The sequence below is a fragment of the Hemicordylus capensis genome, chromosome 2 (assembly GCF_027244095.1).
Source record: "Hemicordylus capensis ecotype Gifberg chromosome 2, rHemCap1.1.pri, whole genome shotgun sequence".
Taxonomy (NCBI): Eukaryota; Metazoa; Chordata; class Lepidosauria; order Squamata; family Cordylidae; genus Hemicordylus; species Hemicordylus capensis.
The window spans coordinates 412,312,655-412,335,506 of record NC_069658.1 but is presented as its reverse complement, the minus strand read 5'-3'; the positions used below and the strand labels follow the sequence as shown (position 1 = coordinate 412,335,506).

Here is a 22,852-nt window from a genome sequence, read left to right as displayed (position 1 = left end):
ACTGTGTGAAACAGGATGCTGGACTAGATGGGCCATGGGCCTGATCCGGCAGAGCTGTTCTTATGTTCTTAATATAGTGTCTCAAGTCATGGCCATTATCAACTCTCCACTTGCTTTAACAATTGGCCAGCATCACAGATGTGTAGGGGAACTTTGTATATAACGCAGCACTTCATAAACATTCTCATATTATCCACTGAGAATACAAACATAAAACAATTTGACTAATTCTGTGTAACACCACTTACCCTAGTTCTCTGTATGACAATACTTTCATGCTGCAAAGTCTTGCAAATGTTGCATGAATCCATTCAAAGCACTTGTTATTATGTATGAGATGTGTAAGTTCATGCCAGTGTAGATGACTATGTGGTAATCACAATGTTCTCCAAGTAATGTACAGATAATTTCCTCTTATCCATCTGATCCAGACCACATTCCAACTCAGCTTATTTCTTTTAGTCATATAATAGCTTTGCATGATACCAGTGACAGGGGTTTTCTGGAAAATTCTGAATTACAAAATGCCTTACATAGTGAGGAACTACCCCACTAGACGCTTGTTAGCAGTTTCTTAGGAAGGTGGGTGGGGATAACTGACTCCACCTGCAGCAAACTCATCAGTCTCCCAATTGCACACAGCTGGAGCTACTGGGCTCTGCAACTCTTTATGTAATGATCAAGGAACCAGCAGCAACATTATGGCAGGGAGGGGTGGAGCCACCAGCTGCAAGTAGAAAACTGAGCAGGGATTTAATTCCAGCTCCCTTTGCCTTGCAGGTGGCACATGGCTGGGAAGAGGCTGGACCAGAGCTCAGCTGCTCCCAGCTCAAGTCAACTGTGGAGGCAGGTTCAGCAGCATGATTTCTCTCCTTTGTACTAGGAGCAAGCTGCCTAAGGCCCTTGACAGCACCAGAGTGAAGAAAGTAATCTCTGAGGAGATTCTCACAATCAGCAAAAAGCGGGTGAACCTGCTTTTTGCTGATCATCTGCTACCACAGGAGTTGCGCGGCTCCCGGCCGCAAACTCTCCTAATTTCCCCTCCCCTTAGCCAAGCAAGCGCTCCGCTAACCCTGTCTTTTTGATTGTGTATTGCCGCAGCGCGAGAAGCCTCAAAATACTATAGGTGCTCATCTCTACACAATGGCCCCATACATACCTTGAGCTTGATAAACCCCTGTGACATACTACATTGATTGGGATCTGACTTAACATGTTCATATGACTTATACTTAGTAATCCAAACTAAAAAAAGGTATGTCATGTTAATTTTACATAATATACATCTCAAAAGTTTTTCCAATAACCAACTGTTTTTCTAGTAATCAAGAGTAGTTAAATTGAAATATCTAAGGAAAAAATGTCAGTGAAGCACACATAACATATTTTAAATGTTATATTCAAATTCATTCAAAGCTTTCCTTGGAAATAAATTGTATTGGGATATTTGAAAATATTATAAGACAAGTAAATTTTAGCCCGTTGAATAATGGGTGCTAGGAAGGGAAGGGGCCCAAATTCGCCCTTCCGCCCGGCTCTGCCGACACCTTGGCCAGCTTCCCCCGCCGCCTCTTCCCCCCTCAATCAGTGGCCGGGCGGACTCTGGGGGCGCCGCTGCCGGTCCGGTCCGGTCCGGTCCGCCCCCACCCCTGCCTCACATTCCCGGCCGGTCTCCCCGGCCGGGCAAGGGCCCCAAGGACTCCCAGCCGCCCGGCTTCGGCGGTGGCGCCAGGCCTCGGCGGCGGCCCCGCCACCACCTCGGCCGGCTTCCCCCACCGCCTCCTCCCCCCGCCCGGCTTCAGTGGCGCAGCCAGGCCACGGCCATGGCTCCACCGCCGCCTTGGCCGCTCCTTGGCCAGTGTCCCCCGCCGCCGCTTACCCGGCTTCTTCGGGGCGGCCGCTTCTGGCTGCCCAAGATGGCCTCCAGGTCCTGCCATTTGTGCCTCCCTTGCTCTGTTCTGGGCATGCGCTGCGCGCATGCCCAGAACAGGCCAGGCACGAACGCACACTTGGTGTCCGTCCATGGACGGACACCAAGCGTTTTATTAGAGAGGATGTTACAATTAAATAATATATTGTTCCTTTTGTAACCCTGTCTGTCTGTAGCCCTCTGTTGGATGAGGAGTGCTTTCAGTTACTTCGGGCCCTGGTGGGTTGCCACAGGAAAGTGTCTGGGAGGGAGAGATTTTGTGAGCAAAAGAAGAAGGTGGAGATCTTGAGGAGGAGTGAGGTTAAGAAGGAGAAGAGTCTGGGACAAGAAGAGGAAGGGCAAGGGCTGAACTTTTGTAAAGGGGAAGAACAGCAGCATCACTCACTCAGCCACAGAGTCAGCACCAAGAGTCAGGGAGGAGACTGGGGCCTAAGAACTGCAGAAAAGCTTGAGGAGCGATTGTTTCACCCATCCTGAGTGGATCGATTTTGTAACCATCTGCTATGGCTCCCAGAGTTAACACTCCAAAGCCCAATACTGAAAATAATTTAGAGGCAAACATAATTACAAGGATTAAACATAATCAACTTAAACCGATACACATTTTACACATATAATACACACATATATTTAAATATATTTAAAGTAGCTGACCCCGCACAGAGCATCTGTGCGCTCTTTGGGGCTGGCAGTTACCTCTCCCCCCACCCACTTCTACCCCAGTCTCCGCTTCCGGGCCCAGCTGCCTTTCCTCCCCACTGCCACTTCTGCCCCCACTTTCTTTCCCCCCTCCTGGGCCTTGCCTCTGCAGCTGGGCCCATTGCCGCCATGGCAACCAATCCTCCTGGGTGCACCTCAGCCAATCAGGTGCGTCTGCCACCCAGCCAATCAGCTGGGCGCTGGGACACACACTCCAAGGCACACCCAGGAGAATTATATATAAAGATTGTTTTGTGCCGCCCAGAGAACTTGGCGTTTTGGGCAGTATAAAAATGTATTTATTAATTAAACAAACAAACAAAGCAACAACCCCAGTCCCCGGTTCAGAAAAATAGAAGCCAGTAAAACAAAACAGACCACAGGAGCCTCACAGATTTTTGCAGTCCACTCCGGATGGCTGAAACAGCTGCTCTTCAAGCTTTTCTGGAGTCCTTAGACCCCAGTTTCCTCCTTGACTCCTGGTGGCTGAGTGAGTGATGCTGGCGAGAAAGCTGCTCCTCTCTTCCCCTTTCCAAAGGTTCAGCCTTTGCCCTTCCTCTTCTTTTCCCAAATTCTCCTTCTTCATTTCAGTTCTCCTCAAGTTCTCCTTTCCCTCACAAAGACTCTCCCTCAGAATTCTCTCCCTCGCAGACAGTTCCCCATGGCAACCCACAAGGGCCAAAAGTAATAGAAAGCACTCCTGTGTGCAGAGTCCCCCCACCCCATCCAAAAGCCAGTGAGTCACACACAGAGGGCTACACCCAGTCAGGGTTACATTTTAATTAATTTTCAAGACAAGAATGGCGTCACTAAAAGCTGTTCAATATAATTTTAGTGAAATACAATAAAAACCATATAAATTCAATACAAGTTACAGAAGGAGCACCCAAAACCCAGCAAATCTATAAAATCTAGCACATAAAAGCACAACTGAGCACTTATAAAACACCTGGGCAAATAAAGTCTTCACTCTGAGCTGAAAAGACAACAAACTTGGTGCTAGTCAAGATTCCCCAGGGAGGACACTGGGTGACTGAGAAAGCCTCAGTAATTGCTTGCCTAATTTCAGACAGTCTCTGATGATAAGCAAAGAGTTTGAGCAGGTTCATGCTGCAGAAGGCTATCTTGCTGCTCGCCAGATTCCAGACTGTTTATGGCTTTATATGTAATGGCTAGCACTTGAAATGAGCCTAGAAATGGACTTACAGTCAGAGTAGTTGCTCAAACCCCGGCAAGATAGCTGGTCCCAGTAAGTAACACAATAGCTATATTTTGTAGCAGATGAATTTTCCAAGAAGTCTTCAGTGGCAGCCCCATGTACACTGCATTGCAGAAGAATACTATGCAGTCTGGAGGTTACCAGAGCATGCATACACTGTGGCCAGTGTATCTCTGTTGAGGAAGGGGTCAAAAGGTGGTGTGTCCTATGGGATGAAAGGTGCCGCATGCCATGAATGTCACTTGCACCTGCCATGACAGTGTTGGATCTATCAATATCTCAAACTACAAACACGACTCTTTAGGGGAAGTGCAGTTCCATCAATAATAGGTTGAATACCACCTCCACAATCAGGTGAACCACCAACAGAACTTTTCTCTTATCTGGATTGAATTTCATTGTATTAATACTCATCCAGTCCATTACTGACCCCAGATTCAGTACCACCACCATCCCACTTGCTATCAGATGAAAAGAAAGAGCTGGGTGTCACCAGAGTACTGATGGCGCCTCTCTCCTGATCTCCAGATGAGGTGATCTCACTCAGCAATTTCATGTAGATGTTAAAAAGCATGTGACGGAAGCCTACAGGACCCCATCAAATAAATGCTTTAGAGCTAAGCAGTAGCCTCTCAACACTGGAATCAACCATCCAAGTTGGAGTGCAACCACTGTAATCCAGAGCCTTTTACAACTAACTCAGACAGCCTACAGAACAATACCATGGTCAATGGTACTGAAAGTTACTGATGGGTCCAGGAGAATTAGCAGAACAGTACTCCTTCACAAGGGCATCCAAGGCAGAATCCTGCTAACAGGGCAAAGAGGCACCTTTTTAATGTGGTGATTCTCTTTATTTAACGGGGGGAGAGTAACTGGCCCCATCCACCCCCAGCACTGTACTTCCAGTGACTGTTGCTGGTGTCTGTCTTATGTTTCTTTTTAGATTGTGAGCCCTTTGGGGATAGGGAGCCATCTTATGTATTTATTATTTCTCTATGTAAACTGCTTTGGAAACTTTTGTTGAAAAGCGGTATATTAATATTTGTTGTTGTTCTGTGCTGAAACCTAAACTGAAATGGCTCCAGATAATTAGTTTCATCTGAGAGCAGCTGCAGCTGCATGGCAACCACACACTAAAATATGTAGCCCAAGAAAGGGATATTTGTTACCAGCCTATAATTAGGGCTCAAGAAATGTTGGCTCAGTTCACCAGCCAGACAAAATATTTTACTCATCAGATGGTTCCTCAAGTTATATTGGTACATTACTTGCCAGGACGTTTTTCACTTGTCAGGCATCATGTTTCACTCTTCAAGACTAGTTAATTAGTGGATTTCCTGAGCCCTTCCTATAGTTGTTGAAATCTTTGGGGTCCAAGGAGGATTTCTTTAGTAGTGGTTGCACAATCTCCTTATTCAAGATGGCTGAGATAGCCATATCTCACAGGGAGGCTTTGATGACCATCTGGTTCCAGCTGGCCAATCCCCTTATAAGCCATGAAGGGCTTATAGGGTTGATGTTGAGCAGACAAGGAGAAGACCACATCCCACCAAGGATCTTTTCCATATCTTCAGGCTACAAGAAGTGAAATTTACCCAGTGGAACATGACCAGACAGGGCCCTCAATACATCTATGCTGTACATGCTATGTTGCAGCACCCAGGGGTGCCTTGTCCTTGAGGTGAGGTAAGGTGAAGTGATTGCCTCAGGCATAGGTGTGCCAAGGGGTGGTGAGTACAGGGCATCCTACCTTGCCCACCACGGTCAGGGTGCTGCATCACCTGCCTGCCACTTCTTGCCACCTTGCCACCCACCCCCACTGATTCCAGGATGGATTTTAAACTACAGGTTTAAAGGAGTTCTTCCTCCCTGCCTGCCTGTCCTGAAGTTTAAAATCCATCCCTGCAGCAATGGGGAGGATCGGGCGGCATGTGTGCCAGGGGGTGGGCCAGTGTCTCCACCCTTCCCAATTATATCAGGGATGTCTTTCAAGCTGCAAGTTGGACAGTGAGGGAGAATGGAGCTCCTTTCTCCCTTACTGCCCAACCTGCAGCTTGAAACATATCTCCATAGTGGCTGGGAAGGGTGGAGAGAGTGCATGGGGAGGTGGCATTGGTCCTGCCCTCTGACATGTGCATCAAGTCCTCCCTATTGCTTGACATCAGCATCTGGGGGCATGGTCAGGGCCACACAGGCCTCAGGTGGCCCTGGAAGCACTCCTATAAACTACAAAAAACTCTCTTCCTTGGCCCATTAGTCTAGGTTTTTGCTACCCTGAGAAATCTGGCAGACAGAGCTGAGAAAGCTCAATTCCCCTTTGTTTGCCCATCAGGTCTCAATGACACAGGACAAGTCAGCTTGCTCATCCAGGACCACATCCTGGGTGATACTGCTTCATTTAGAAATGCCAGTGAAATTCTTCTGAAGCAGGCTTGAAGACAAGTTTCAGGAGCCCATCGAAGCCCACCTTCATGAAGAAGCATATTTTAGAAGCCCCTGATTTCTTCTTCAACAAGATTAAAATGAGAGCAGAGGATAATTGTCAGTTCCCTTGCTCTGTATTTAATGTAACGGAATTCTGCAGGTCAAAATTCCCAGAGAGTCTGGCCTCGCTCCTCTGGAATTCCAGGTCAGTTCAGAATAAGACCAAAATTGTCCATGATTTGATCATGGATGAGGGTGCTGACCTTGCATGTATAACTGAGACCTGGTTTGGGGATGCAAGTGGTCCAGTGTGGGCCCAGCTTCTCCCACCAGGTTACTCTATTGTCGAGCAGGCTAGGGAAAGTGGATGGGGTGGCAGGTGGAGTGGCTGTGGTCCATAAGAATACCATCCCCCTTACCAGGGCCCCTGTGAGACAGTTGACTTATATTGAGTGTGTATTTTTGAGGCTGGGAACTAAGGATAGATTGAGGATTCTGTTGGTGTACCAATCACCCCGCTACTCAACTGACTCCCTAACTGAGCTGACGGAGCTGGTCGCAGAGTTGGTGTTGGAGTCTCCCAGGCTTTTGGTGCTGGGGGACTTCAACATCCACTTTGGGGCTGACTTGTCTGGTGCAGCTCAGGAGTTCATAGCGGCCATGACAACTATGGGCATATCCCAATTAGTTTCTGAACCAGTTCATGTTGCTGGCCACACACTCAATTTGGTCTTTTGTTTGGATCGGTGGGTGTTCTGTGGGTGGGGTATCCGGTGGTTTCCCCATTGTCATGGACGGACTACTACCTGATTAAGGTTGGTTTCACAATCCTCCCCTGCAGGGGTGATGCACCTATTAGGATGGTCCACCCAAAAAGGCTGCTGGACCAAGCAGGTTTCCAAAGTGGGGTTCTGAAGTTGGTGCGGCCAGTGATTCTGTTGATGTCCTGGTGGGAAGCTGGAATAGGGAACTCACCAGCGCAGTAGACATGATTATTCCTAAGCATCACTCCTGACTTGCTTAAAAAATGGCTCCTAGGTATAATGAGGGGCTGCGAGGGCTGAAGCGGCTGGGTAGGAGACTGGAATGCAAGTGGAGAACAACTCAGCTAAAATTTGACAGGATGCAGCATAGAACCTATTTGAAGGTTTATGCAGTAGCCGTGTGTACAGCAAAAAAGGAATTTTGGTCTGTGCGCATTGCGTCTGCGGGTTCACATTTAGCAGAGCTATCCCAGGTTGTGAGGAGTTTAATTTCTCCTCCTTCTGCTTTAAATCAGTCCCTGGAAACTTTCTGCTGTGACACTTTTAATGGATTCTTTGTGGTCATAATCTCCTGTATTTGGGCTGACTTGGACGCCACTATTTCTGCTGGGTCTATGAAGGAGGTGTCCAGCAATCCCTCTTGCAGTATTAGGTTGGATCAGTTTCAATCTGTGACTCCTGAGGATGTGGAGCCATTTGCAGCCCAGCCGGTGAAGCGAGCGGACGGCAGGGAGTTCTCCCACTGCCCGCTCTCTAAAGTTTTAAGTTTTACTTTAGAGAGCGGGCAGCGGGAGAACTCCCTGCCGTCCGCTCGCTTCACCAGCCGGACTGCAAATGGCTTCTAGGAAGCCTTTTGCGCTGGCACGCAAAAGGCTTCCTAGAAGCCATTTGCAGCCCAGCTGGCGAAGGGGATGGGGTTGGCAGGGGAGTTCTCCTGCCGACCGCTTGAGTATGGGAAGGGAAGGGGCGGCATGGGTCTTGGGGCTGCGGGGGGCAGCCGCCTGCCGAGCCGGGGGAATTGAAGAGCCGGGCGGCAGGGACTGGGAGATACCCTGCCACCCGATTGAGTATTCAAAAGGAGGAGGATTAGCCGCGCCGAGAGGAGGGGGAATGAAGCGGGCGGCAGGGAGGTATGCCGCCCGCTTACTCAATGAAATACGGCGCCATTCTTGAGGGGAGCTTGGGGGAGCTGCGGCCTACCACTTGTTCTCTGGATCCTTGCCAGACTTGGCAGCTTCTATCTAGCAGGGAGATTGTTGGAGGTGGCCTGGTTAACATCATAAATGCATCGCTGAGGAAGGATAGGGTACCTCCTTGTCTGAAGGAGGCAATGGTTAGACAGCTTCTTAAGAAGCCTTCCCTGGACCCCTTAGCAATGGATAATTATAGGCCAATCTCCAATATCCCTTGGTTGGGCAAGGTGATTAAGAGGGTGGTGGCCAACCAGCTCCAGGCGGTTTTGAAGGAAACTGATTATCTAGACCCATTTCAAACTGGCTCTAGAGCTGCCTATGAGGCTGAGTCAGCCTTGGTTGGCCTGATAGATGACCTCTACCAGCGAATCGACAGAAGGAGTGTGACTCTGTTGGTTCTTTTGGATCTCTCGGCAGCACTCAATACCATCGACCATGGTGTCCTTCTGGATTGCCTGGGGGAGTTGGGGATAGGAGGCATTGCTTTGCAGTGGTTCCACTCCTATCTCTCAGATTCGAGATGGTGGAGCTTGGTGATGGTTGCTCTTCAAAACAGGAGCAATTATATGGAGTCCCTCATTCTGTCACCAATGCTTTTTAACATCTACATGAAACCGCTGGTGAGGTCATCATGAGATTTGGTGCTAGGTGTTATCAGTATGCTGCTGACACTCAAATCAATTTCTCCTTATCATCATCATCATCATCATCATCATCATCATCATCATCATCATCAGGAAATGGCATTTACTCCCTAAATGCCTGCCTACAGGTAGGGATGTGCACGGACCGGTTCAGAGGCCATTCTAAAGGCCTCCAGACCGGTCCAGACACGGGGTGGTTTTGGTTCGGGTGGGGGGTTCCAAAAGAGTACGGGGGGGGGGCTTTACTTACCCCCTCAAGAATGGAGCCGTATTTCATTGAGTAAGCGGGCGGCATACCTCCCTGCCGCCTGCTTCATTCCCCCTCCTCTCGGCGCGGCTAATCCTCCTCCTTTTGAATACTCAATCGGGTGGCAGGGTATCTCCCATTCCCTGCCGCCCGGCTCTTCAATTCCCCCAGCTCGGCTGGCGGCCGCCCCCCGCAGCCCCAAGACCCCTGCTGCCCCTTCCCTTCCCATAAGCGGTCGGCAGGAGAACTCCCCTGCCGACCCTGTCCCCTTCGCTGGCTGGGCTTCAAATGGCTTCTAGGAAGCCTTTTGCGCGCCTGCGCAAAAGGCTTCCTAGAAGCCATTTGCAGCCCAGCCGGCGAAGCGAGCGGACGGCAGGGAGTTCTCCCACTGCCCGCTCTCTAAAGTTTTAAGTTTTACTTTAGAGAGCGGGCAGCGGGAGAACTCCCTGCCGTCCGCTCGCTTCACCAGCTGGACTGCAAATGGCTTCTAGGAAGCCTTTTGCGCTGGCACGCAAAAGGCTTCCTAGAAGCCATTTGCAGCCCAGCTGGCGAAGGGGATGGGGTTGGCAGGGGAGTTCTCCTGCCGACCGCTTGAGTATGGGAAGGGAAGGGGCGGCATGGGTCTTGGGGCTGCGGGGGGCAGCCGCCTGCCGAGCCGGGGGAATTGAAGAGCCGGGCGGCAGGGACTGGGAGATACCCTGCCACCCGATTGAGTATTCAAAAGGAGGAGGATTAGCCGCGCCGAGAGGAGGGGGAATGAAGCGGGCGGCAGGGAGGTATGCCGCCCGCTTACTCAATGAAATACGGCGCCATTCTTGAGGGGGTAAGTAAAGCCCCCCCTGTACTCTTTTGGAACCCCCCACCCCAGTGCCGGACCGCAGCTCCGCGGTTCCGTGCACACCCTTACCTACAGGCAGTAATAGGCTGGATGAGGGATAACAAACTGAAACTGAATCCAAGCAAGACGGAGGTGCTCAATGAAGGGGCTCAGAATCTGAGGAATAAGTTAGATCTTCCTGTGCTGGATGGGGTTACACTCCCCCTGAAGGAGCAGGTACGCAGCTTGGGAGTACTCCTGGACCCAGGCCTCACCCTGGTATCTCAGGTGGAGGCTATGGCCAGGAGTACTTTCTATCAGCTTCAGCTGATTTGACAGCCGTGTCCATTCCTTGAGGAGGATGACCTCAAAACAGTGGTGCATCCGCTGGTAACCTCCAGGCTTGACTATTGCAATGTGCTCTATGTGGGGCTGCCTTTGTATATAGTTTGGAAACTTCAGTTAGTTCAAAATGTGGCAGCCAGACTGGTCTCTAGGGCAACCCGGAGGGACCATATTATGCCTGTTTCGAAACAGCTACACTGGCTGCCGATATGTTTCCAGGCAAAATACAAAGTGCTAGTTTGTACCTTTAAAGCCCTGCTTAGGTCCGAGTTATCTTAGAGAGTGCCTTCTTCTACATGATCCCCACCGCACATTAAGGTCATCTGAGGAGGTCCATCTCCAGTTCCACTGGTCCGTCTCGTGGCGCTTCAGAGGCAGGCCTTCTCTGTAGCAGCTCCTGGGCTGTGGAATGCACTCTCTGCAGGAATCTGTAATTTGAATTCTTTATTGGCCTTCAGGAGAGCCTGGCCTTCCAGGATTTTTAAATCATTTTAAATGTTTTTAACTTGCTGTAACCTGGTTTTCCAGGGTTTTTAAACTGTTTTAAATGTTTTAACTGTTAATTATTTTAAGATGTTTTATAGCCTCTGTTTTTAACAATTGATTTTAATTGTTTTGTTTTTAATTGTAAACCTCCCTGAGCCATTTTTGGAAGGGCGGTATACAAATTGAATAAATAAATGAATAATAAATAATAAAATTGGGGGTAAATGAGGGCTTTTTAAGGGCTACACCTTGGGGAACAGAAGAGGGGATGAAAGGCAACCCTTATGGGATTCTGACCCCATGGGACCCCTCTTTTCAAGGATGAACTCCTTTAAAACAAGTCCCAGAGCTGAGCAATGCAGAAAACATCGGCTGCTTAGCTCCAAGGCTACTTTTTGAAGAGAATTTTTCTGGAAAATTAGAGGGGGGGGTAGCAGGAAGGACAACCCTCACAGTGAACCCTCTGGCCCTGAAGAACTCCAACCATATAAACGAGTAACACCAGCAGAATGAAGTGAAGAAATGATATACAGGATTTGATATAATAGATAATGAGCCACAGCCAGATGAAGTACTTATCACACTTAGGGGCAGTGAGATTAGCAAACAAAAATTCCCATTCAGCTCTCACAATACCAGATATCAATAACAAAACTATAAGTGTCTGCTCTTAACAAAAGTTAGGGAAGAATCCCAAGTGCACATTTGTTTTTCAAAGTTGTCTTCTAAACTTCATTCAACTATGCACACGAGCAGCCCAACCAGCCCTACCTTGGTATGGCTGCTCATGTGCAGCGCCAGGATCAATCCCAATCCCAGCGCTGCCTCCCCTACAACCTGAATGTTGTATCTGGGCTTTTACCTGGCTTAAATGGAGCAAGCGCACCCTTTATCCCAGGTACGGGGTTGTGTGTATGCTCGGGCTGCATGAAGGTTGGCCGCCTAGAGTGCCTGACTCCTGTGGGAATCCCGCAATACACCATGCTTGTTCCTGGGGTCCGGGACAATGAATCCTGGCCTCCAAAGGTCCGTGCACTCTGGAGCAGTGTGGATCATGTGGGTGCATGGCAGTGTGCTGAAGAGGACTACAGCAACAGTTGGGGTAGGGTGTGTGGTGGGGTGGGTTGGTTCCACCCTGCCTCCCCCACCACCTGTGAGCATGGCCTCATTATCTTAACCAGGCTTCCATTAATGGAGTATGGTAATTATGAAAAAATATATGGGCAGCAGCCTTAGACTCCATAACCACTTATCAGGAGGACCGCAGAGTCCCCAAAGGAAGCTAACTGCATTTGGCTCAAAACTGGTTGCTAGTTTTGAATGAACTGGTCTTCATTTCGGAAACACATTTCTCATCACTGTAGTTCACTCATTAAACAGTAAGCCAAGTTTACTGAATAAATGGCAGTAGCCAAGGGTGCAGACAGAGGAAAAGCTTGAGGAGCAACTCCTCACTTTTCTTTTCTTTTCTTTTGGCCAGGGTGGGTGGGAGAAAATCCCACTTATAGTGGAAGATATGGGCTTTTAGATTTTGCAGGGGAGTGTTCAATAAAATGAGGGGAACTCCTCAAATGCTTAGAGGGAGATCTGCACCCTGGCAGCAGCACTTGGTTAAGAAGATAAGAGGTGCTGTTGAATTAACAATTTAAAAATTACAATGAAAAGGCCCCTTCTCCTTTCCAGTTCCAGGTTGAAAGAAGAAGAAAAAACGCTAGGCATCAAATATGCTGGAAGCAGACCACTCAGATGCCGCAGAAGTTGTGTTTGAAGTCTTTTAACAATAATTAGAGCTGCACCATTTTATGTAAAGCAGTTCAACCCAAGACAAAGTAAATGTGACCATTATTATACGTTTTAATATTTAAACATCTAAGTAAAAATAATAATGTTGGATGCTAGAAGGGAGAGAAACAATCTCTTAAAGTCATTATGTAATATCTTGCTAAAACATTTGGAATCTTTGTTTTGTTTTATGCAAGTTTCCAAACCAATATTTTATAGATGAGAAGAAGCAGCAGCACTTAAACAGAATACGTCAGCTGACCTGAAATGAACTCACATTCCCGCTGTTATTCAGGTCAATATCAATTTAACATGCAGTTTGAGGGACTTTCAGCCTTTAACAATACTTTTATCTTTTAGATGTATCTATAGATGTTAACAAGCACTTGACAGCAATCCCAAGCATGTGTTGAAATTAATGGGACCTACTTCTGAGTAAGCATGGTTAAGACTCGGCTGAAAAATTGTCAGGCCCATAAAAAGAATGAGAACTGAATTGCAGAAAGCAACTTTCAAATCTACAATTTTTTTAAAAAAAATCATCTAGGGTCTACCAAATCTGAAATCCATATGAGACACTTCTGAAAGATTTGCATTTTTAAGCATATTTCACTAACACTGAAAAATCAAGATGTTTTTAGCTGAACAAACATTGAACTTTTGCTGGTGATTTCATATGTATCCACTAGCTGAAACAAAATGATACAAGATGATGTACAAAAGTGATTCAACAACGTAAGAACATAAGAACAGCCCTGCTGGATCAGGCCCAAGGCCCATCCAGTCCAGCATCCTGTTTCACACAGTGGCCCACCAGATGCTGCTGGAAGCCACAGGCAGGAGTTGAGGACATGCCCTCTCTCCTGCCATTAATCCCCTGCAACTGGTACTCAGAGGCATCCTGCCTTTGAGGCTGGAGGTGGCCTATAGCTGTCCGACTAGTGATAGACCTCTCCTCCATGAAGGAAGAGTACACTTCAAAACAGTGTACGTACAAGATGGCATGCAACAGTTCTTGAGAAGTAAATATCTGTGATCAAATTTCCAAACATAATTTGTTCATTGATCTCTCTTTAGCTGAAAAGATCATATTGAAATAAATAATTCAATATCAGCTATTCAAAGAGTTTTAATACCTTGAACATACATATGAGCATAAATATGTATGAACACAGAGCCTGAAATCTGAGAGACAAACTTTGTTGTGACTCCTCAGATCCTCTCCCCAAGCAAGGTCTAGCTGACCAAGAGGTTTCAGCGAACCCAAATCCAATGGAGCTGAAATTTGTGATGGAACTCCCCAGAAACCTCTTTGAAGGTGAGTTGCCTTCAAACTTAGGAGGGGCAGCTCAGACCTCCCAGAGTTTGTGGTGGACCACCCACCACTCAAGGCAGCTCATTCTCCAAGGGATCCCCAGCAGATAAGGTTGGGAACACAATCCTGGGCCATTCAAGAGCACCATCGCGGGGGCTTGAAGCCAGTGTGCCACCCCTTACATTTTCTTCAGCTCTCCTTGAGGGATAGGGCTCAGCCAGTCATCAGGCTGCTCTGAGTCCAGTAAGAGGTTAAGTTCTGGGCCTAACTAGTGGCAGGTCCAGGTTACCACTGCACAGGTAGAAAGGTGGGAGAGATTTCATGGTGAGAAGTGGCATGTGGAAAAGGGTAAAAAGCCTTTCCTTCCAGCTGCTTTTCTTCCAGCCATGCTGCAAGCCCAAAAGTTAGCTGGTGGGAGATGATTTTGGGAAGGGGGTGCCAGGGGCGTAGCAAGGTTGGAGTGGGCCCAGAGACAAGATTTTAAAATGCCCCTCCTCCCACTGAAGCTCAGCTCATGAAATAAAGAAATCTTAAATGAGGCTGAATAGTGGTAACAAAAAGCATATGCGCATACACACACACACACACACACACACACACACACACACACACACACATATCCTATGTGCCAATGTGCCAAAATAGAACATCATACGAAATTATTTTTCAAAGTTTTTTGCAAATTGTGGATGATGCAAGTCATTTAATGGTACTAGAGAAAGACATGCTGTTCTGGTAGCTCCAGGTCTTAACACTCACATCAATTTTGGAGGATGAATACAACTGAAGGAAGCCTGGGCAGGTGTGAGGCAGGGGGAGTCAGTCATTTGACTTGCCTCTGGGGAGTCTCCCAAGGCAGTGGGCCCCCAGACAACTGTCTCCCCTTGCCCTATTATAGTTACGCCCCTGGGGGGTGCACAAGCAGGTTAGGAATTCACAGCACTCCTTTCCTGTCCATTGTCTCTCTTAATGATATTGCCCCACCCTGAATTATATTTGTTGGCATGGCCCAAACAAATGGGTCTAACAAATGGGTTGTGCCACCATTAGACTCTGCCTGAATTCAAATGATCCTTCATACATTTGCTCCTCAACTTCCTCCTTCCTCCATGTGCAAGGGTGGCTCCCCCATAAGGCCAGGTGAGGTGATGGCCTCAGGTGGCATGTGAGGCTAGTGTGGGCATCCTGCCCTACTCCCCCCCCACCTCACCTGCCTTGCTGCTGCCTCTGCACCCCACTCCCTCCCTGGCCCCAGCCTCACTTCACAAGCTGAGGTGCCACTCTCTTCTCCTTGCCACCAGCCTCAGTAGCTGGAGTGCACTACCACCGCTGGCTGTTTGCAGGACTTGACCATGGCAGTGTGTAGTGTGCCTCCAGCACTGGCAGCTGGCCTCTCAATGGTCACTCTGCTCCTAAGCCAGCAGCAGCTCTTTCCTCCAGCAACAAACCTGTCAGGATTGCAGATAAGTTTCTTTCTGGAGGGAAGAGAGAGAGAGAGAGTGGGGGAGAGAAAGAGCTGCTGTCAGCCTAGCAGTGGCGTGGCAACAGGGAGGCCAGAAGCTGCTGGAGGCATGCTCCATGCCACCTCACATGTGCCCTGCAAACAGCTGGCAGCAGAGGTGTGATCAGCTGCTGAATCTGGAAATGAGGGGAAAGGGTGGTGCCTAGGTTTGTGAGCAAGGGACAGGGCCTGTGAGGAGGTGGGGTGGCGTCAGCACTGCTTCCGCTTGTGGGAGTACACCAGCAAGAGGAGCAGGGCAGCTCATTGCCACTCACCACTTGAGATGAATGGCAACAAGCCAGCTGGGGAGGACGACACAAGTTTCTGCTTCTGATTAGCAGCAAACCATAAATTGCTACCGTGTCTAAATGCAGCAAGTGATGGCTTACTCAAGCCACAATGGTCCTGCAAACAGGGATCCTAAACAGGGATCCTAAAATGTCAGGTGGAAACATCTCCTTCCCTTATGTGCAGAGAAGCAAAGGGGAGGTTGCATGAGCCCAAGTCTTACTGCTGCTCATCAGCAAACCTCCACAACATGGTTTGTAGGACTGTCTGAATGCAGCCTCTCCATCAGGTCAATATATGCCCTCTCTGGGATCTCTCCCAGGTCCTGAAAAGCCAGAATATGCCTCTGCTTCTCAGGAACTTTTACTCCAGCTGTTTTTGGACTTCAGCTTCTATAACCCCCAGCCACAGTGGCCGATAGCCAGGGATTATGGGAGTGGTAGTAGGCCAACATCTGCAGGAGGGCTGGAGCTGTGCAGCTCTGTTCTAGACCCATAGTCTGCAATCCGTTACCTGTTGTTGAGTGATTTCAGTTGAAGCTCAGTACCTCATAAGCATGGCTGGAAGACGACAAACTTTGCTTCCACGAATTAATAATTAATTTAAAATAATTAAATTTTAGTTAATAATTAAATATAATTAAATTTAATTGGTAATTAAAATTATTGGAGCCAGAGTTTTACACCAAAAGTAATTCCACAAATTTGCTGATCAAAATGAAAAAATTAAAATAAAATAAATCTCCAACTGAAAGGAAAAACTTAAAATAAATCTCCAACTGAAGGAAAAATTTAAATTCTACTGATTCAGCAAGGAAGTCATAACTGAGTTAATTGCTACCAAGGACATATTGAGGACATGTGTTTTTTTTCTGAAATTAGTTCTGCATCTCACAAAATCATATTTTCTGGAAATAAATTCTGAAAACCCTGTCTGGTTCCTTCAGATGAAACTCTTCCATACAATTTTTTTTTTTTTTAGATCAAGCTGGCATTTCAGTTATCCTTTAAACTGGTTATGGCACTGAAATTTGGAATTGGGAGGGATGGGTTCAGAAAGAAAAATCCCCAGTTCAAGAACCAATGAGCCAGGCCAAATCCTCTCAAAGTTTAGACCCAGCTCAAAATGGCTCACTTTGGCACCATCACTGCCTACATCCAGATAGTCCTCGAGTGGTTCCCTGCCCCTCATTTTCCCAGAATTACCCTAGCAAAGCATGTGTGGTGGGAGGGAAGACTGGTATGGAGGCTTAAGCCGTGGCAGAGGCTTGGGTTTCCTGTGGCGTTTCCACTGCTTTCAGGGAGTCCAAGCTCCCAATGCCACCCAGTAGCAAAAGATGCTCGGTTGAGCTAAGAGGCACTGAGAATTCAATTTCCTAGGCTTTCCAAAGGCAACAGGTTCTGTAAGAGTATCCAGGCCTTAAAGATAAGGCTTCTGCTATTGCTGAAGCACTCCTCACCAGTCCTCTATGCTGTTATACTCCTTCATCAGGTAAGCTCTGGGAAAGGAAGGACCCAAGTTGTTTTCAAGAGCTCTAAAAGAAAGTTGTGTTGTGTTTTTTTAAAAAACTTTTTTGAAGCAAGCTGGGGGAAGCAGTGGTGCAGCCACCATCGGACAAGGGGGACAAATGTCCCTGAGCCACCAGGGTTTGGGGGCCTTCCTGGTGCTCCCTCATCACATCCCCCAGGGTGCCTCCTTGCCTCCCTCCCACACCCAGATGGCAAACAAGTGCACGCAGACTACGAGCATGGGGTGTGGCCCCTTGCTGCTCCCAGCTGGTACTTAATTAGCTGGCTGCTGGGTGCCGACAAGCTCCCTACACCCCTGGGGAAGATTGCCTATCACTACATTAAACCAATTTTTAAAACTTATTTATTTACTTACTTATTTATATTTAATGTGTATACCACCTGACTCCAAGGTTCTAGGTGGTTCACAGTATCTAATCATTATCAAATAATCAGAGGTATTCTGGTATATGTGACCTGAATAATAGACTCCTGTAAATTTAAGAGAACAGTCCTGTCCACACTTACTTGGGTGTAAGTCCCACTGAAGCAAGTGACACTTTCTTTTGCATAATACGTACTAAAGCAGACTACACCTCCATAGATAATTATAAAAACACAAAATGAGAGCAGTTTGTATGCTGGTTCTAGAATGCTATAGAGTCAATGAAAGTCTGAACTACTGCTGGGTTTGTTGGTCCTACTGAGCCAACAGTCATTTAGAACAAGCTAGACAACCTGGTTTGTAAAGTCCATGTGTGCTAAGTTGCAATTATTGAATTAGCTGCAATAATTAGCTGATATGCCAAGTATATTAGTGTGGAAAGGAAGACTGGCCTCCTCCACCCCCAGGAGTAAAAGTGAAGTAAAAAGTCAAACAGTTTCCCCCTTAGCTTCTTTCATTTCTGGCACCACAGTCCCTATTAACTCTCCTAACATGGGAGGCATATTAACGGGTGATGTTGGAAAATGGGCTAATAGGGTTTGGTGACTTCTATGGAAGGAATCTTCTTGAGATTGGGAAGGGTGTGCCATTTTTATGATTAATTTCTTTCCCTGAGAGTCAGACTTGTGCATTTGGCTTCCCTTGTGTGGGGCTTGCATGGGTTGCCCTATGGTATTTTCTCAACACACCATATTAGAACTGTCTCCTGACCATTCTTGATTATCTAAGTAAACTTGGAGAATCTTGCAAGGGAGGAGTGTTTGAGATTTTACATGCCTCAAATGTGCATTAAGTTAAAATTATTATTTTATATGTATTTATTCCATCACTGAGATTTCAATCCTTTAAGTACAGTGAACATCATAACAGAGAATAAAACCATATCAACATCTCAGTTTCTTTTTTAAAAGCTTCATGTTAAGCCCCAGATATGTCAGTCTAGAAAGAAACAATAATTGTTCTCCTTCCTCTTATTCACAGGCATGCATACATTCACAAATAAAGTGACAGTTTCAGTTTTCACAAGGGCAGAAACTAGTGCAACGCGAGTCTCTCTCTTTCTCTCTCTCTCTCCGCCCCCGTTCCCCCAGCGCCCCCCCCCCGCGCAAAAACCAATCTTCCTGCTGCCTTTCTTCCAGTCAGTGAGTGAGCCAAGGCGCCCAAGGAAAAGGGTAAGGACTCTGCAGAACTGGGATGGACAGAAGCAGACACCCTGGGCTAAGCATCACCTCCCTATGTCCGGTTCCCATAGCAATCAGAGAGACACCGGTTGCCAAGGCAACAACATCCTCCCTCCTAGACAGTATCAGATCAGAGGTACCAACTCGGCTGCGGCCGGCTGCGTCTGGAGGGGAGGGTGTGCGTGTGTGGCTGGGCGGGGCGGGCGAGGGGATGTAGCCACCGACACAAACCCTTGCCAGGAAAAAAGCGCGCGCCCAGCCACGGTCCTCCGGCTCCCGTTTCCAGTAGAAGCTTTTCATTGTTCCTCAGCGAGCGCTGGAGCCGAGGAAGTTGGCCACTTTCTCTGAATCTTTCTGTCTTTCTTTGTTCCCCTCCGCCAGTTCTTTCACTCACAGAGACCGAGAGACAGCGAAAGCCCTTCGCCTCCTTCCCCGCCCCACAACTCTCGCCCTTCCCTCCTGGCTACCTTCGAGACAGCAGATCCTCCAGAGCCCGGAGTGGGTGAGGCCCCCTTTCACCTTCTTGGGCTGGCTCTGCGCGGTGTCGTCCGTGGTGGTAACGTTGGTCCCGTTGCAGATGTTGGCGCTCGAGTAGAGCCAGTAGTCGGTCCCGATGGCGATGGTCATGAGGCTGAACGCAGCGAAGGCGCCCACCGTGGTCAGCAGCATCTGGACCCCACGGTCGCACCACACCATGGTGCTTCATACTCCACCCGACGGGCTCAGGGGGCAGCAAGAGACAGCCGCAGCCGAGAACTGCCTTCCCCCCACCGCGCCCGAGCGCCGGCTTCCCCTCCTTCCCCCTCCTCTTTCTCCCCCTCTCCTCCCTCCTTCCATCCACGCAGATCACAGCGAGGAAGCCAAGACATGGGCGGAGGGTAGGGGGCGAAAAGACAGAGAGAAAAGCACACCTAGGGCAAAAAGAGGGTGGGGTGGGGGGCAAAGAAAAAGTGCTCTTCGGGAAGGTCTCCGCTTCGGGGGAGCAGCGACTCCTCCAGCCAGTCCACCTTGCCACTTAGTTTGCCTTGGGAAGGGGCGCTCCTCGCCTGGCCGCGGGCGCTCTCTCCAGCATGCTACGCGCACGGCAGCACACGCCACAAATTGCCTCTTCCCGCCGCCTGAACTCTGAGGGAGAGGAGGTGGGGTGTCTGGGAGGGCTCTCGGGAGCAGCAGCCCTCGGCTGACGCTCCGCCCCTCCCACCAAGCCACTGGGCAAAATGCCCCACATGCGAGCCGGGGGAGACAGCGAGAGAGGGTGAGTGTGTCTGGCCACGCGGGCACCTCTCCAAACAGCAGCCCTCCAGGCTTACAGTGTGAAGAGGGAAATCTCTCTCGACGTGCGTGTGTGTGTGTGTGTGTGCGCGTGCTGGCGGAGAGAGAGAGAATGAGAGTGAGCGATGGGTGCGTGTGAGAGAGCATTTTCTTTGAAAAAAGGGGGCGTTTCTCAGGAACCAAGAAACAGGTGGCATCCTCTTTTGCCAGTGTCTAGACAGCTCTTACTGCTTACAACTTACATTTACAGCTGATGAAGTGGGTTCCAGTGCACGGATACTTATTCTAAAATAAGTGTCCATCTTTAAGGTGCCCCAGGACTCCTTGGTTTTGTTGCAACAGATTAACACGCCTACCTCTCTGGAAGCTGTGACTCCAAAAGTGAAAGGTTCTCTCCAGGCACAGCACATTATGCTGCCCTTCTCTGCCATGCATATGTGCACCCAGGTGCCATGCATGGGAGCACTGCTCTTTCAGATTGGAAGGCACATATTCTAAAAGAGTGGGAAGGTGTGCTTAGTTGTTGATCCTCTGCCAGAGATGCATCTAGGTAATTTTGGAGCCTGGACCTAAAGGCCTTTGGAGCCCTGCCCACCCCGCCTGCAAGTTAAGCATCATTTTTTATCATGTAGATTCTTGAGGGCACAAACCACACCACCCAGGACAGACTAAAGAGGATTTGGGGGGCCCAGGGGGTGTGGAGGCCCTAAACTTCAGCCCCAAAGTCCAGGGGTAAGAGCACCTCTGCCCGCTTCCGTGAGGAGTGCACTAGTTGTTGTGTCTGTGTTGCATTTTTAGTACATAAAGCCTGTTTCAACAATTTTATATAAATCTAGAGGGATATTTTGTTCCAGAAGGGGATGTTCTTATATGTGTGGGAAAACTTGGGAGTGGTGGCGGAAATTTAGAAACACTTAGTTTGAAACCAGATTATATTAGGGTGTGTTTTCTGAAAAGCTGTCATTTCATAGTGGACTGTGACTCACGTTGTCCTTCCCTCTCTAGGGCTAGGACTTGCAGGGAGGCTCTCTTCAGAAGGAAACTAGGCTGCACCATGGGTAATAGCTGCTGTGTTCCATGGCTCAGCATATAGGTGTCTATATACCAATGCCAGAAGCCTCCTAGCAAAGAGCTGGAGTGCTTGATTACTAAAGAAAACATAGATATAGTGGGTATAACAGAAACCTGGTGGAACCGTGTTATTCCTGGAAAGAAACTCTACAGAAGGGACAGGGAGGGGAGGATTGGGGGAGGAGTATCACTGTATATTAAAGAAGGGATAGATTCCACAAGCTAGAAAACCTAGGTGGACCAGAGTCCTCCACAGAATCATTATGGGTAACCATATGAGGAGTGAAAGGCTGAACCTGTTGCCTAGTTATAACAGACAGCAATTACTTGCAAGGGAGAGAAAGTGTAACCAAAGAAAATTCCTTTGCTAGAGAAGTGAGAAAGAGCAGAAAGAAAGGGAGAAAGGCTTTTAGTCCAATTGAGTAATTAATAATCTATGTCATAAATCAAGAGGTGAGGGTTAATAAAGTTGTGAAAAATTGTGATAAGGAAAGTTGAATGAAACGAGTGATGTCACACTTGTGTTTCTTTAGCACAACCATCAAGTACATCATAGATATAATTTTATGCTTTCTCTTGCTGAGTTTCTGCAAGACCTCCCAGTTGATTTAATCTTTGCCAGTTCTATTTCAGCCTCTTTCCCTTCTGTCTCAATGCCCTGGTCACATTTTCTTTCCCTTTTCTTGCTTTTCTGTTTCCAGGCCCATCTATCCACCCACCCTACTTTCTCTGTATAATGTGAGAATCTCTAAATACATACTCACGATGTTCTCCATGACTACACTAATGCAAAACTTTAAAACTGACAACTTGAGGAGTATTTTTTGAAACATGTAAAGGTATTATTTCTTCTTCCTCCTCCTCTTCTTCCTCCTCTTCCTTCTTCCAACTTCCTAGGTTTGTCAATAAAAAGACACAATTTTTAAAAAGCATAAATGGAGTTATATATTACTAGTTTTAAACTACATACTACGGTGATGTATGTGAGATGTTTGGTGTGTGAATGGAAGAGACAAGCTGTGATGAGGGAAGATTAAAAGGGTGTTTAAACATGCATTGCATATTTTAAAATGTATATATTTAATGGAGAGTTCCAGTGAGTTTTCACCTTCAGGGAAAATGTGGCTTAGGGAGAGAGGAGATAGGATAGGAAGAAAGGACAAATGGAGACCAGGAGAAGTAAGAAATTCTTGCTGATTCTGTTTTTCCAGTGAGATGAAAAACTTGGGGGTTTTAGTGGTGGAGTAACAATTTGCAGGGCAAGAAGATAGTGACGTCCACTGGTTAAAGGACCTTCATTGTTCATATTGCTAGTCAAAGAAATGAGTAAGTAATTCCCTATTCCAGTGGTTCCCAACCTGGGGTGCTCCAGATGTTGCCGAACTACAACTCCCAGCACCTCTAGCCACAATAAATTATAGCTGGGGATGCTGGTAGTTCAGCAACATCTGGAGGACCCCAGGTTGGGAACCACTGCCCTAGTCATTAGAAATAGCAGCTTGGGGCGGGGGGAACCTTCCTAGACTTCCTCTGTGTTTCTGTAGACTTGTCAGGTGAGCTAATGCTCACTTGTCAGTCATGGTTTGTTTATCGGTTTGTGTTTGTGTGGTTGTTCAACTGGAGAGCACTCCTACGCCAGCTATAAGTGAACATTGAGGGCTCTGCTCGAAACAAGAGGAAGCTGGAAGGTCATATTATTCAGAAGGCACATTAGTATG

The 22,852-nt window shown here is 47.8% G+C and overlaps 1 protein-coding gene across 1 annotated transcript in view; it reads right to left on the bottom strand.

Moving 5' to 3' along the window:
- Positions 1-19,571, bottom strand: part of CACNG4 (calcium voltage-gated channel auxiliary subunit gamma 4) — a 147,072-nt gene extending 127,501 nt beyond the window's left edge. The window contains exon 1 of the mRNA XM_053299121.1: positions 19,259-19,571. Coding sequence (XP_053155096.1) covers positions 19,259-19,487 — 229 coding nt within the window. The 5' untranslated portion in view covers positions 19,488-19,571. The remainder of the gene's footprint in view (positions 1-19,258) is intronic.
- Between the last annotated feature and the right edge of the window lie 3,281 nt (positions 19,572-22,852).